The sequence below is a fragment of the Artemia sp. Qi Xiang Cuo genome, chromosome 6 (assembly GCF_049724085.1).
Source record: "Artemia sp. Qi Xiang Cuo chromosome 6, ASM4972408v1, whole genome shotgun sequence".
Lineage (NCBI taxonomy): Eukaryota > Metazoa > Arthropoda > Branchiopoda > Anostraca > Artemiidae > Artemia > Artemia sp. Qi Xiang Cuo.
The window spans coordinates 49,837,120-49,850,588 of NC_142799.1; the positions used below are offsets into that span (position 1 = coordinate 49,837,120).

Consider the following 13,469-nt stretch of genomic DNA (forward strand, 5'->3'; position numbering starts at 1 on the left):
TAATTCAAAAAACGACTAGGGAGCTTCATTTTCAATTCAAACATTTGGGATCATTTTCATCAAAATAATATAAACAAGGATAAATTTAAATTCTTGGAAGCCTGCAGTTCACGCAATTCCATATTAGCTTAGAATATGGTGTTTCTCAAGGTAGGCCAAATTTTAAGCTGGTTTTAAAGACTTCGTTCTAAATTATACTTATCAAGAGACCAGTCTTTGCTGGTTAGTGTTGGTAGGCTTAGCCTAGCCTACTTTAGTCTAGGCCTGTATCCTTAGGCTACTGCTCAACATGGGTTACCTTGGCTCTCTGGATCGCCTCTTTGGAATATTTGATCCGAAAGCCATCACTTTGCTTGAGTAGTAGTTTGCCAACTTATTCTGCAATGAGTCAGGTAAACTTGGAATAGCCTATAACTTTGGTTTAGGCCAGGGCACAAAAGCAGGGTAAAATACCCAGTAAGTTAGTCAGACATTTAATTACCACTTCAACAGATAAATCACTATAAAATCTCTCTATTATGCCCCCTAGAAATTAAATTATTTTGCCATTGAATTTATCTAGTTCTGGTCAATTTATAGCCCTACAAGATCCTTTAGCCTAACTGACATAGGGAAAAGGTGAATACAATACTCAGTTCCTTTTTGTATGCTCTTTCCAAACATAGCAGACTAATCAATTCACTTGTAAATACATCTTCCTATAGGCTAATGGTCCCATATTCTTCCTAATAAGAATATGCTAGAGTAAAACAGGCCTAGCCTACCTCATATTGGGAAAGAGCACTTTTTTCAGCATTCCAGATAAAGAGACAGGTTTTTGGACTGCCCTTATTCTACTGCAGCATGATGCAATGTGAGTGTAGTAACAAGATTCCCACCTTATATCTGCCTTCCCTGTGAAAATTTCACCAACAATTTGTCATCATAAATTTGAAATATGGTTTCTGTTTTGACAAGCAATTGAAAATAAGAAAAATATAATTCTGGTCACATGATATAATTTCTGGCAAAATATAATTTCTGGTCACAGGCCTCTCCCATCTGCAAGCAAGTCCAATCCACCTGGCTAACTGTTTCTTTAAGTTTTGATTTATTGAGCTTTCTGAATTCCTTTCTGTTGTGGTACTGTGGTTTTGCTTGATTCAGGTTCAGCTTGACAAGTAGAGTGATGTGGTTGCTTTTTCCTAGTGGTGAGAATGAACTTAGTTGATATACTGTCTCAGGACTGCAGGTTAGCACTAAGTGCAGGGTGTTTTCCTTTGCGTTTTTGCGGAATCTGGTTGGTCCATTTACCAACTAAGTCAGACAAAGGTCTTTGAGCATACTGGCAAAGGGATGATTAGGTGCTTGGTTTTCATCCCATTTGATTTCTGGGAAATTGCAGTTGCCTAGTATGTAGATTGGGTGTTTCATGTCTATGAGCTCAGTGAGAGCTATGTTAAGGAGGTGTAGGGATTCTGTTTTTTCTTCAGCTGTTTGTGATGGTGACCTATAGACACAACCAAAAACTGCATTGGACACCTTTATGAAGTGTATCTAGTCCAAACTTGGTGCTATCTGCTCCTGGAGAGATTTGCTGGTATTCACACCCAGCTTTGACATAGATGATGCACCCTCTGCCACACTCCTGTAGGTTTGATGCTGCAACTTCATAGTTGGAGATTTATATTTCTGAATCCTGGATAGCTATGTTTTGCTTTGGACAGACTTTGGTTATGCAGATCAGGTCTGGTTTCACATCATGAATGAGGAGCTTTAGTTCACCCATTTTGTTTAACAGTTGGTCAGCATTGGTATACAGGATACACAACTCTTTGAGCTTTCCGTCAGATTTCCAGATCTTCTTTCTGGAAAAGTTGTCACATTTCTTATTGGTCAGTACTTTGGTAGCAGGGTCTTTAGACCCTTTGTCATTGAGGATGTAGTCAGTTACAGCATGATAGGTCTGTTGTTTTTTGGTGGGCCTGCTGTTCCAAGAGTTCTAGGGTTCCTTGGATTTTCAGTTGATGTCTGGTTATTGTTCTTGGAGGCTCTCAGTCATCTAGGTATGTCATTTCGGAAGAAGGTCTGAAGGCTTTGCCTTTTTTCATATGATTTTTGGACAATGTCCCTCTTCAGTTGTAGTTCTGATTCAGGGAGCTGAATCAGCAATGGTCATCCTCTAGACCTAGCTTTTGCTTCATTTCTGTTCTTGTTTCCCAGCCTCATGACTTTCACAATAGTGGGCATTGGTAATTCAAGCTCATTTTCTATTATTTGCTTAACCTCCAACAGGTCATCAACATTTTTGTTCTCAGGCAAATTTTTCACAATATTGTTTGTTTTCCATCACTCTGTCTCCTGTAGGCAGAAGGCTTCTTCTCTCACAATTTTTCTCACTTCATCTATGTTGACAACCGTCTGTGAGTAGTTCTGTTTGATGTTTTCAAGCCTTGAATTGAGGTCTAACAGTGCACTGTCTACATAGTGGTGCATCTCATCAAAACTTGGGGTTCTGGGCAAGCTCTGATCTTAGGAGTGCTATTTCAGAGGATATTTGCTTCACGGAATTGTCAACCTTTGCTATCAAGTCATACAGTACTTGAATTTCTGGAGACAGAGTTGGGGTGGGATTGTTTGGTATTTTAGTTAGGTTTTTGCACCTTGCCAAGATCCCCCACTGGATGGACTGTAGTAGTTAGGTGGGTTTCTGTTCCTGGTTTGTCTGTTGTTCATGATTTGTTATTAATCTAAGGGGGGCTCAAGCTATACAGAAGTAAAGCTATACCAAATCTTCCTGGGAGGTCCCCAATATATACAATTTGTGTGAGAGCAAATATGCCAATATGTTTTCTAAATATGTTTTCTCAGCCAATGTGTTTTCTAATTTGAAATTTTTGCTCGACCACAATTTTCACAATTTCAAAACACTCAACTAGAATTTCAAATTCACTGATAATCAACCCTTCATCACCATCATCAACACCGCTAGATGGTCTCCAATTTGACCAAGAACTCAAGTCCAAACTTCACCAAAACTCTGTCACCCAGGGACAGAGTCCCTGGGTCAGATTTATCACCCAGCACTGACTGTAAAGAATGTAAATTTGTCTTGGGTAAGTAAGTCTGGTCTGTTAGTCCCTCAGTTCTGCAGGAATGAATCCAATAGGCCAGGCTAGGCTACAGGCTCCCTCTTTGTCTTTTCATGCCTTTCAGATTTTTCTTTCTCTTTCTATTTTCTATTTCAGGTTTTTTGTCTTTTCAGCTAATAAGTCTAAATGTCCATTGTACAAACAAAGAGCTGTTGCTCTAAAAATTACCAAAGAAAGGTCAATACTTTACACTTTTGCCACTATGGAGGCTAGAGCAATACAAAGTCAAGTCTCAAACATGTGTAATAGATCAGAACCTCTGGTACCTATTTCCATTGGTGTCAATAACAAAAATAGGAAAAAATCAAACCCAAACAAAGGGTATAGCTCCCCTTTGTATCAATGAGAATGATTATCCCCTGTTAATAGCCCCATCAAGGAAAGAATATAGGCAAGAAGTGTCAACCCAGTCCCCTAATAGTGAAAACGTCCTATCTGATATGTGCCTCTTTATGCTCAACATGTTAGCCCTGGGAAAAGTCACCATGCCACCCCAGCAGAAATCAGGTATTGCCAGTGAGATAGCCTCAACCTATCTCTCAAAAGAAATACTTGCCCTGGCTGAAGCTTGCTTCACCCAAATTATGAATAAGTACAAACCATCATGTTCAGCTCAGATCCAAAAAAACTGGCCACTGACATGGGGCTGTCAGCCCAACTAACTGTTCCCCTGTCTGCATCCATTGTTTATCCCAATAATTTATCAAGTTCAATCAATATTTTTTCCAACAAATAATTCACAACACAACTTAAGTAAGGATAAAGTATTACCAAGTATTCATAGTGGAGAACCATTGGATAGTTCCAGTTTTGAATCTTACAAGTTGGAACTTAGTAATATTGGTGATGCCCATATTGAAAATGAAGATAGACTATTTGTGCTTTACAGTAATGTGGATTGTGTCACCACAAAAATGGATGAAATAAAAGCTGTAGTGTCAGCAAGACCTGAATTGAGTGTGTTTGCCTTCACTGGAATTAAAGCAAAGTATACTTCAGTGCCACTGACTGATGTACAAATCCAGATCACCAGATTCAGAATAATTTCAAACCTGTTGAAACTGGAAGGAAGAGGAGTTGTCCTGTAAATCATCACTGAAGGCAGGAGACCTTAATCTTGGTTCTCAGTATGAGCTGTGGGTAGAGCAGGTCTGGATAAAGAGTTACCCCTTAATTATAGGTTGTATTTATAGAAGCCAAAGCTCTCCCTGTCAGAAAAATTCCCACCTTGCAATTGCAAATTCTATAAATTCAGTGATGAGTTGTCCTTGCCATAATATAGTAATTGTTGGAGACTCCAACCTGCCTCAGATTTAATGGGTTAGTGGTTATGCTGCTACAAGAGATAAAGATGACCAAATTGACCCACTCCTTGAGTGCCTACAAGAATGTTCATTGCATCAGACAATTGATTTCCTGACAAGGTGCAGAGAGGGCCAAAACCTATCTCTCCTGGATCTCCTATTTGTCAAAGATAAGGAGGCAATCCAAATTATAGACCCAGAGCCACCTTTTGGCACAAGTGACCATATAGCCATAACTTGTCAACTAAAGATATTGTTAACTAAAGATCCTGGACAAACAGTTTTAGAAAGCATGTGTATACAAACTATAACAAGGTCAGGCAAGATTTAGCTAACCAAGATTGGTCTTTTGTTAAAAAGAATAATATAGAGGGAGCTTGGTTTGAGATGAAAATACAACTGCAAAACACAGCAACTGCTTGGAAACAAAGACCAAGAAGGCTCCTTTTCATCACACAAGAAATCAAGCTAGCAGTCCAAAAGAAAAATAAGTTCTGGAGAAGGCACAAGGATGTCCCAATGCAGACAAATACAAACAGATATGAAACAAAGTCTGCTACCTTACAAGGGAAGTTACTAGAAAGAGTATTTAGCTTCAGCATTGAAAACAAATCCAAAGAAATTTTGGAAGTATGCCTCCACTCAAAAGCCCGGAACGCATCCAGTAACCCAACTCTCAGTTAATTGGAATACTATAAGTAACCCTGGAGATATAGCTGAAGCTCTGAACCAGCAGTTCTAGTCAGTTTTTACACCTCCAGAAGATGCCCCCTTGCCACAGATGCCAGAATATGATATTCAGAATCCATGCAAATTATTACTGTCAGCACTTTGGATGTGGAATCATGGCTCAAAATTTCGAATCCAAATAAGTCAGTTGGTCCTGATGGGGTTCACCCTTGGACTTTGAAAGAGGCTCATGCAGAACTTGCCCTCCCCCTAGCAAAAATGTTCCAGAAGTCTCTTGATACCAAACAAGTCCCTCAAGATTGGCAAAATGCAAATATCACACCTGTTCACAAGGGTGGAAGCAGGATCTGTGCCACCAATTCTACAACATACAATTATTGATTTACACATTTGAAAAGCAATTGACCAGGGATTTAAGGGACCAGTGCCTCAAATTATATCTTGGTTAGGCCTGGGCATGATTTGGAAAACAATCAGAAATTCAATTAAAAAAATAGCTTTTCAACTGAAAGCAAGGAACAGATTTGAAAAATAATTGAACATATTATTCTTTGTATGAAGGGGGCTGTCTCCTTCTTAGCTCCTTACTCTTTATGGTGAAGTTTGGCTTTTTTTTCAAATTTTTTAATAAAATTTGTAATTGGAAAAAAAAATATATTTTTCAAAGCACTTAAAAAACATTCTTTTAATGAGCAAGGTGTCAAAAAAGGGGTACAGTCCCCCTTACATACAGAGTAATCTATATTCGTTTTAAGTTTTAAACTTGCTCCATACTTTAGTTGAAAAACGTTTCTATTTGTTTAATTACATTTCATGAAACTGTAAAGTTTTATGAATACAATACTTCTGGCAATGCAGAAAAAACAATCAACATTTCAATGATCTCTGTTTGGATTTTGATGGGTAATCAAACAGTTTTTGTAATGGACTGTAACTTACTTACTGGGACCTGGCTCAATCTTAACCAAAACTCTAATAAATGAAATTTTGATACCAATAGAAATATCAAAAGAATTGGCTTATTATGCTGATTCTAAATATGTTAGTTTCATTAAGTTTAGTCTTACCCATCAAAAGCTACAAGCCTGAGAAAGTTTGTCTGATTTTCGGAAAAAGGGGGAAAGACCTCCTCTAAGTCATAGAATTTTAACGAGAATCACACCATTGGATTCAACATATCAAAGAACCCTACTGTAGATGTTTTGAGCTCATATCTGCAAAAATGTGCAATTTTTAAATTTTTGCCAGAAGATTCACAGATGCATGTTTATTTGTTTGTTTTTTTCAGGGGTGATTGTATTGACCTGATACTACAGGCCAAATAATCAGCAAATCATTCCTATTTGGTTTGAACAAGGAAGTAAATCTGAATCAACCTTTGCTGTTGTTTGGCCAAAGAAAAGTCTTTAAAACCTACTGGTTGAAGCCTATCCAATGCCATAAATGTTCAAAGCTAGGACATATAGCTAAATTTTGCTTGTCAAATACTATAACCTGTGCAAAGTGTAATAACCAGCATAATGAGGATAGTACCTGCCCCAAAGAAGATCCCAAATGTATTAACTGCAAAGACCCTCATAGATCAGATAATAAGTCTAAAATGTCCATTGTAAAAACAAAGAGCTGTTGCCCTAAAAATCACCAAAGAAAGGTTGATACTTTACACTTTTGCCAGTATGGAGGCTAGAGCAATACAAAGTCAAGTCTCAAACATGCATAAAAGATCAGAACCTCTGGTACCTATTTCCATTGGTGTCAATTACAAAAATAGGAAAAAATCTAACCCAAACAAAGGGTTTAGCTCCCCTTTGTATCAATGAGATGATTATCCCCTGTTAATAGCCCCATCCAGGAAAGAATTCTTTTGCAACTGGGAAGTCTAAAATATAGTTAGATACTTTTAAATCAATTAGCTTCTCAGGATTTTAAATTGGTTGCAAATTTGTACTCTTTGGGGTAGAGTCGTAGTTTGGTGCCCTAAACCACATAAACTGTCACCCAACCACCACTGCTGTTTTGGTGTCTGCCCCCTTCCCCCCCCCCCGGGAAATTTTCTGCCTGCACCCTTGGTTGATACAGATTCCAGTAAGGCCAAATCCATGTCTATTGGTATTTTATTCTCAACTTGGAGAAGATTGTCAGGGGTAATGTATAATTTCTGAAATGCAAATTGAAGTATGTGGCAATCATGACAAGTGTGATCTGAATAAGTCTAGAAGGTATTCTATCTAGCTAAGACTTTTGGAGGTTCTCAGCAACATTTGAGAGTCCATAAATGTAGTTTGCAAACAGGCTATGCCAACTTCTGGGTATAGCTGTGCATGATATGTATCAGCATAGATGAGTCAATGAAATGAATTCTTGTCTATTTATGAAACATTTTTCTCTGTTGAATTTTTTCTGCTTGATGTTCACCAGTATATACAAAAAAAATATAATAACATCGTTTTTGATATCAATATTCATGTTTTGATATCAATATTTGTTGCAATATATCAATATGTTGATATTGATATTCAATATTGCCCAATACTATTTAAAAGCATATTTAAAAAAAACAAAAAAAACTGGGTGATGATAAAAAATTGCCATTTGTAGCTGATTCAGGAGTGGTAATTATTATTTCCCTTAGGCTATTTTTAATACGGTACTGTAGTAAAAATGTTAGTTTCAAAAACGAAACATTTGCAGAATGTTTAAAAAAGAGCTAGAAACCCCTTAAAGACAACATCACAGAAAAGCTGATGTCATTTTTTAGGGGTTTCTGGCTCTTTTAAAAAAATCTGAAAATTTGCTTTTCTTAATAACATTTACTATCAAGACTACTTAATTGTCTGACTAGACAGTTATTCTTTTTTAAACTTTTTGGCAAAAAAGTTTATAAGTTTTTTTTTTTTTTTACTTGATTGTCTGACTAAACTTTTGGCAATTATGGACTGTTTTACCTTTTAGGGCCACATTAAGGGCTTAAAATGGAATTTGCCCCAGAAACAATTTTTGAACTATGAAAGAGCATGAGAAAAGGTATCAAGTTTTTTATTCACTTTCCTCCTAGCTAAATTATGCTGTAGACTGCAAAATTACCAAGCATTTGAAGTTAAAGCCTAATCTTGAAAATACTGACCTATCTTTGACATAGGATCTTAAATTTAAAATAAAATGTCTAAACAGACAGACTCAATTTGGATAGGTTTAATGTAAGACCACTGTTGTGAGGCAGAGTAATTGTATTTTAATTGGCCAGACTATAAGAGTAATTTTGGCTAAATTTAAATGTTAAAAAGTGAAGTTTTTTAAGGTTATAGTCAGCCAATGCCAACCAACCTTGTTTTAATCATCAAATCAGCTAATCTATGCTGTCTAACTACCATATCTAAGCCTATATATATTACACCTAAAATTAGGAATGTTTTGCCCATGTTTAGGGAAGATACATTTTAATCAAGGTAATTATCAGAGATTTGGCACTCATTTCTCATTGAGTGGTCTAACATAGCACTGGATTTCCCATTTTATAGTCTTTCCAAGTATAACAGCCCCTTCTACTCTCACCCAAATGGAGCAATATATAGCTTTGTGCTAGCCTATTGACTGTCCAGAAGTTTGCTTATTTTTTTTTCAGTTATCTTTAGACCTATTTGGCAATATTAACCAACTTGGTAAAATTCTAGAGAAGATGCTCTTTGCTATCTTAGAAATTAGGGTACCAGTCTGTATTAGAAGATCCATTAAAAGAAACATGCTAATAAAATGAAAGTAGTTCCATTAAGGTTTTGTGTTTCATGCTCAGTCCAAATATCATTTTTACATTCTTGACAAAGTATAATCTCCCCCCTTCTCCCAGCCTGATGCTCTCAGATATGGCCCTAAATAATACATTTTTCCATTGTTTGACTTCTCTTGATGCTATTTATTTCTTTTTAATGGGCTTCTTTACCTATCAAGAAAATTAAGCCTATCTGATTGTAAAAGAATTTAAGATCCGTTGGATAGGCCTATCAAATATTAGTTAAAAATGATTTAAAAATATGAATAATAATAGAAGGAAACATGATAGGCTAATTTATTTATTTATTAATACCAAATGTATAAAGTTTTACAAAACTTGTCATACTAAGTATTACAACAATAAAGGCAATGCCAAAATACTCTTTATAACAACATACATGTCACAAGAACAACTAATGTATTTTTTTTCTCAAAACAGATTACAATAAGACCTAGTATAGAACTCTGTAGAGAGTTCTTTCTGATTATTAAATAAGCAACTGAAAGTAAGGAGCAACATTAAAACTTAAAACAAACAGAAATTATTATGTATATGAGGGGGTTTGCCCCCTAGTCAATACCTTGCTCTTTATTCTAAATTTCGAATTTTGTTCCAATTCTTTAAGAATGACCTGTGAATCACAAAGGCCATTTAATTAGAATAAAGAGCTGTTTTGAAAGTTCTAAAAAAAAACTTTAGTGTAAAGAGCGAGGTATTGACTAGGGGGCAAACCCTGTCATATATGTAATAATTTATGTTTGTTTTAAGTTTTAATGTTGCTCATTATTTTCAGTTGAAAAAACTTTTTTATTAAATTTCTGATTGTTTTTGTAAATACTGCCTGGGAATCCGGTGCCCACGTCATAGAAATGTCCTTTCTCCCATGAAAACTTCCTCCATGGGTAGATCCTCCGACGTCCCCACATCACCAGGAAAAATCCTCACTGAAAATGTCTGTATACTTCCCAGTAAACCATACTGTATGTAAACAATGGGCACAGTTCATCACTTGCAGCCCTTCCTCTGGGGACTGTGGGGGATTAAGTCATCTGTAAAGACATAGTTATTAGATTTTTTGACTATGCTGAAGAAAATGGCTATCTTAAAATTTTGATCAAGTGACTTTGGGAAAAATGAGTGTGGGAGGGGGCCTAGTGACCCTCCAATTTTTTTGGTCACTTAAAAAGGGAACTAGAACTTTTAATTTTTATTTGAATGAGCCCTCTTTGCGATATTCTAGTACCACTGTGTTGATACAATCACCCCTGGGAAAAAAGAAAACAACTAATAAACATGCATCCTTGATCTTTCTTCTGGCAAAAAATACAAAATTCCACATTTTTGCAGATAGGAGCTTGAAACCTCTACATCAGGTTTCTCTAATATGTTGAATCTGATATTATGATTTTCATTAAGATTCTGTGACTTTTAGGGTGTGTTTTCCTCTTTTTCGAAAATAAGGCAAATTTTCTTAGGCTTGTAACTTTTGATGGGTAAGACTAAACTTGATGAAACTTGCATATTTGAAATTACCATAAAAATCCAATTCTTTTGATGTAGGCTATCTATTGGTATCACAATTCCGTTTTTTAGAATTTTGGTTATTATTGAGCTGGATTGCTCCTTACTTACAGTGTGTTACCACTCTGCCTAGAGTTTGGATTAGACATGAATAAGTTAGTTGGAAATGGCCTTGATGGAGGTAGTAACATGTCCGGCTTGCACAAGGGCACTCAAGCAGAGATACAAAAGCAGTATCAATTTACCATGTACATTCATTGTGCTGTGTATTGTTTAAACCTTGCCCTGGTGTAGTGGAATTACTCTAATGCTATGTAATTACTTTCAACAAGTTGTCTTTTTTCCTATTCCCTCAAATGAAGTGAACCATTACCTTCTGCTCTGCTGCATACAAAAAAGCAAAAGCCACTTTGGTTTTATGACACTTCATGAGTTGAAAGGCATAATGGTATTGTCACTTTTCTGGAGCTTTCCCCTGCTGTTGTTAGAGTGCTGGAGAGCTTTGTGGACAACCAGTCCGATTCAGGTGGTCTAATGGGGAAAGCTAACTCCTTAGTAGCACCTATTCAGCCTACGTAGTATACGTAGTTCAGGTTCATTGTCCCTCTGATTCGTGTAAAAAAGTGGGTTCGATTCTGCTTTCAACTTCCTGTTTCTCTACTGATGGAAAATTTCGATCTACTTACCTGCTGTGAACATATCAATCTATTCAAGTCTGCATTAAAAGAGCTAGTGGAAGCGGATTTTTCTTTTTATTATGGAAAAGCAGTCCAGACAGCTGAAAGTGTCTCAATACCAAGAGGCACCCGCCTCAACACCAAGATGCCAACGTTACTGACTCTCTTCTTCAGACACTTCCCTTTTTTTAGAAAGACTTTGCCTTTTCTCCATACCTCGAGAAGAACTCGCTATGTGAAGGACTCTATATGATGTTTCTTAACCACTGAGCTACAGTATTTCAAATCAAACTTTTGTTCCCTCGTTTTATTGTTGATGCTGTATTACCCGAGGTTGGGAAAAGCTGCAAGAATATAAGCAGTTCTGTTCCTCTGAGACTAGCCTTCATCTGAGCTAACTAGATGACAACTACTTTTTCAACTGTGCGTTCACTCTCGATTGTATTTTACATTACTCCAAAATCAGATAGGAGAGGAAAGGTTGAAAGGTCTTACACACATGTCTATCAATTACAATCTCAAGATGGATATTGACTATGCATTAAGCAACTTTGAGAGGAAATCAGCACTAATTTAAATAAAAGAAGTATGTACAGTGCTTATTTTATTTTGTATCTGATTTAAGGATTAGTAAGAATAGAGCTCTTCAGTTTGGTTAATTAAACTCATTATTTTATCTTTTTTTAGTAGTATAGTAATAAATAAGCTCCAAAGGGGACTATGACTGTAATATACCTAGTTTCTGGTAAGTTTCTGGACTCCCAGTAGCTTTTTGCTGATGAGCCCATACCCTCCCCCCCCCCTGCCGAACGGAAATCCTAAATAAGTTGCTGCTCATAGGGTATAACAAATGATTAACCTCAATCTTGTGCAGAACTTATTGGAGACTCTTACCCTCTTGACCTACTTAGTTGTACACTATGGGGCACGCTATGTAGCTTGGGCTATTTTCCCTGGCTGCTTTGAGCCTTGGCTTTGCCCAATGCGAAGCATTCCTTGCAGCTGTGGATTCTACTTTAGCAAAGGGATTCTTACATTCAAGCCACGTTATGAAATTTTGCCTTTGATTTTTCTTGAATGTTCTCTGTAGTTGTTTTTGAAACAATTTATTACTTCAATGCAAATAATTTCTAGCGTTATTCATAGACATTGCTTCTGTTATGGCTTGTGAAACAAGGATGACTAGTGACTGGATATAAGAAATAACACAAAAAGTATTTTTGAATCCTGTTTGATTTGGGAGGGGATCACTCTGTTGTAGATTTTTTCTGCAAGACTGACTACAGACTTTTAAATGGATAATTCAATGGGGTGTTCTTGCCCATAAGATATGTTCATTTCTTCATGAAAATAATAATAAAAAAATCAGTATTTTTTTTCAGTTGACAATGTCCATAAAATATTGGCAAAGATGGTAATGGGGCCACAGGAAAATGACGTATGTGGAACGAAAATACGTTCAAGCCATAACAATATTGTTATGATACTTTCAAAACTCCATGGTGCCTTTGGAGAAAATGGCACAAAGGTCCTTGACAGAAGATATTTAGAAAAAACATGGAAACTCATGGATAAGGTATGTACTTTGTATATCTCTGTGACTTATCTGTTAACACAGTATATTAATGGAACTTAATCAGAGCTGAAGTAATGTAGGTTTAAGAAGTGATTCAGTTGGCCTTAACCTTAAAAGCTTTCACGTGTAAAATACCCACAATGTATTTAAGTCCCCCAAAACGCCTCTCTGCAGATTTTGTCAAAATGAAATGTCTAAATGAAGTTGAGACACTTGATCCAAGAAATGCAATCAAGTAGCTTTTGTTTACTGCTCCTGGTAATAATTAAAGATGCCAATCTTTCAGTAATAGCATCAGAGCCCAGGAATCCAGAACTAGACCTGCAAACCCAGAAAAAAGTTTACTTATCTCTTTTTGAGCTCCTGCAATCTTGCTGTCTTATAGGCACACTGTAAGTAATTCCTCTTGATTGAACCCTCTTGGGAGCACTGTTGGTCATTAACATCACTGATATTTAACGTAAAAAAGAATAAAAATAAAGAAGGACAAGGATCTAAACTGGTGTTGATTCTAAATCCTAGGCAGCACAATAGCACTGTCTTAAGTAAAGGACAATGTGGGCACAAAGTATTCTTATTTTTCATTTTTTTTTAGACCAGGGCACTTTGTATTAAAGGAGTTGCCATACAAAACTTCGAAAAGGGGTCACTCGATTGGAGATTGGAAGGGCTAGTGCCCTTTTTAGTATTCAAACGCGATTGGAGGAAAACTAACACCCCTCTCACACCCACCATTTTCCCAAACTCATCCAATCAAAATTTTGAGATAGCAATTTTGTTTGACGTAGTTGAAAGGTCCGG

At 36.6% G+C, this 13,469-nt stretch overlaps 1 protein-coding gene across 1 annotated transcript in view; it reads left to right on the top strand.

The window, feature by feature from the left end:
• The first annotated feature begins 91 nt into the window (after positions 1-91).
• The window catches only part of Cbl (E3 ubiquitin-protein ligase CBL), a 111,485-nt gene continuing 98,107 nt past the window's right edge, over positions 92-13,469 (top strand). Inside the window, exons 1-2 of the mRNA XM_089090806.1 lie at positions 92-150; positions 12,462-12,668. Coding sequence (XP_088946932.1) covers positions 136-150; positions 12,462-12,668 — 222 coding nt within the window. The 5' untranslated portion in view covers positions 92-135. The remainder of the gene's footprint in view (positions 151-12,461; positions 12,669-13,469) is intronic.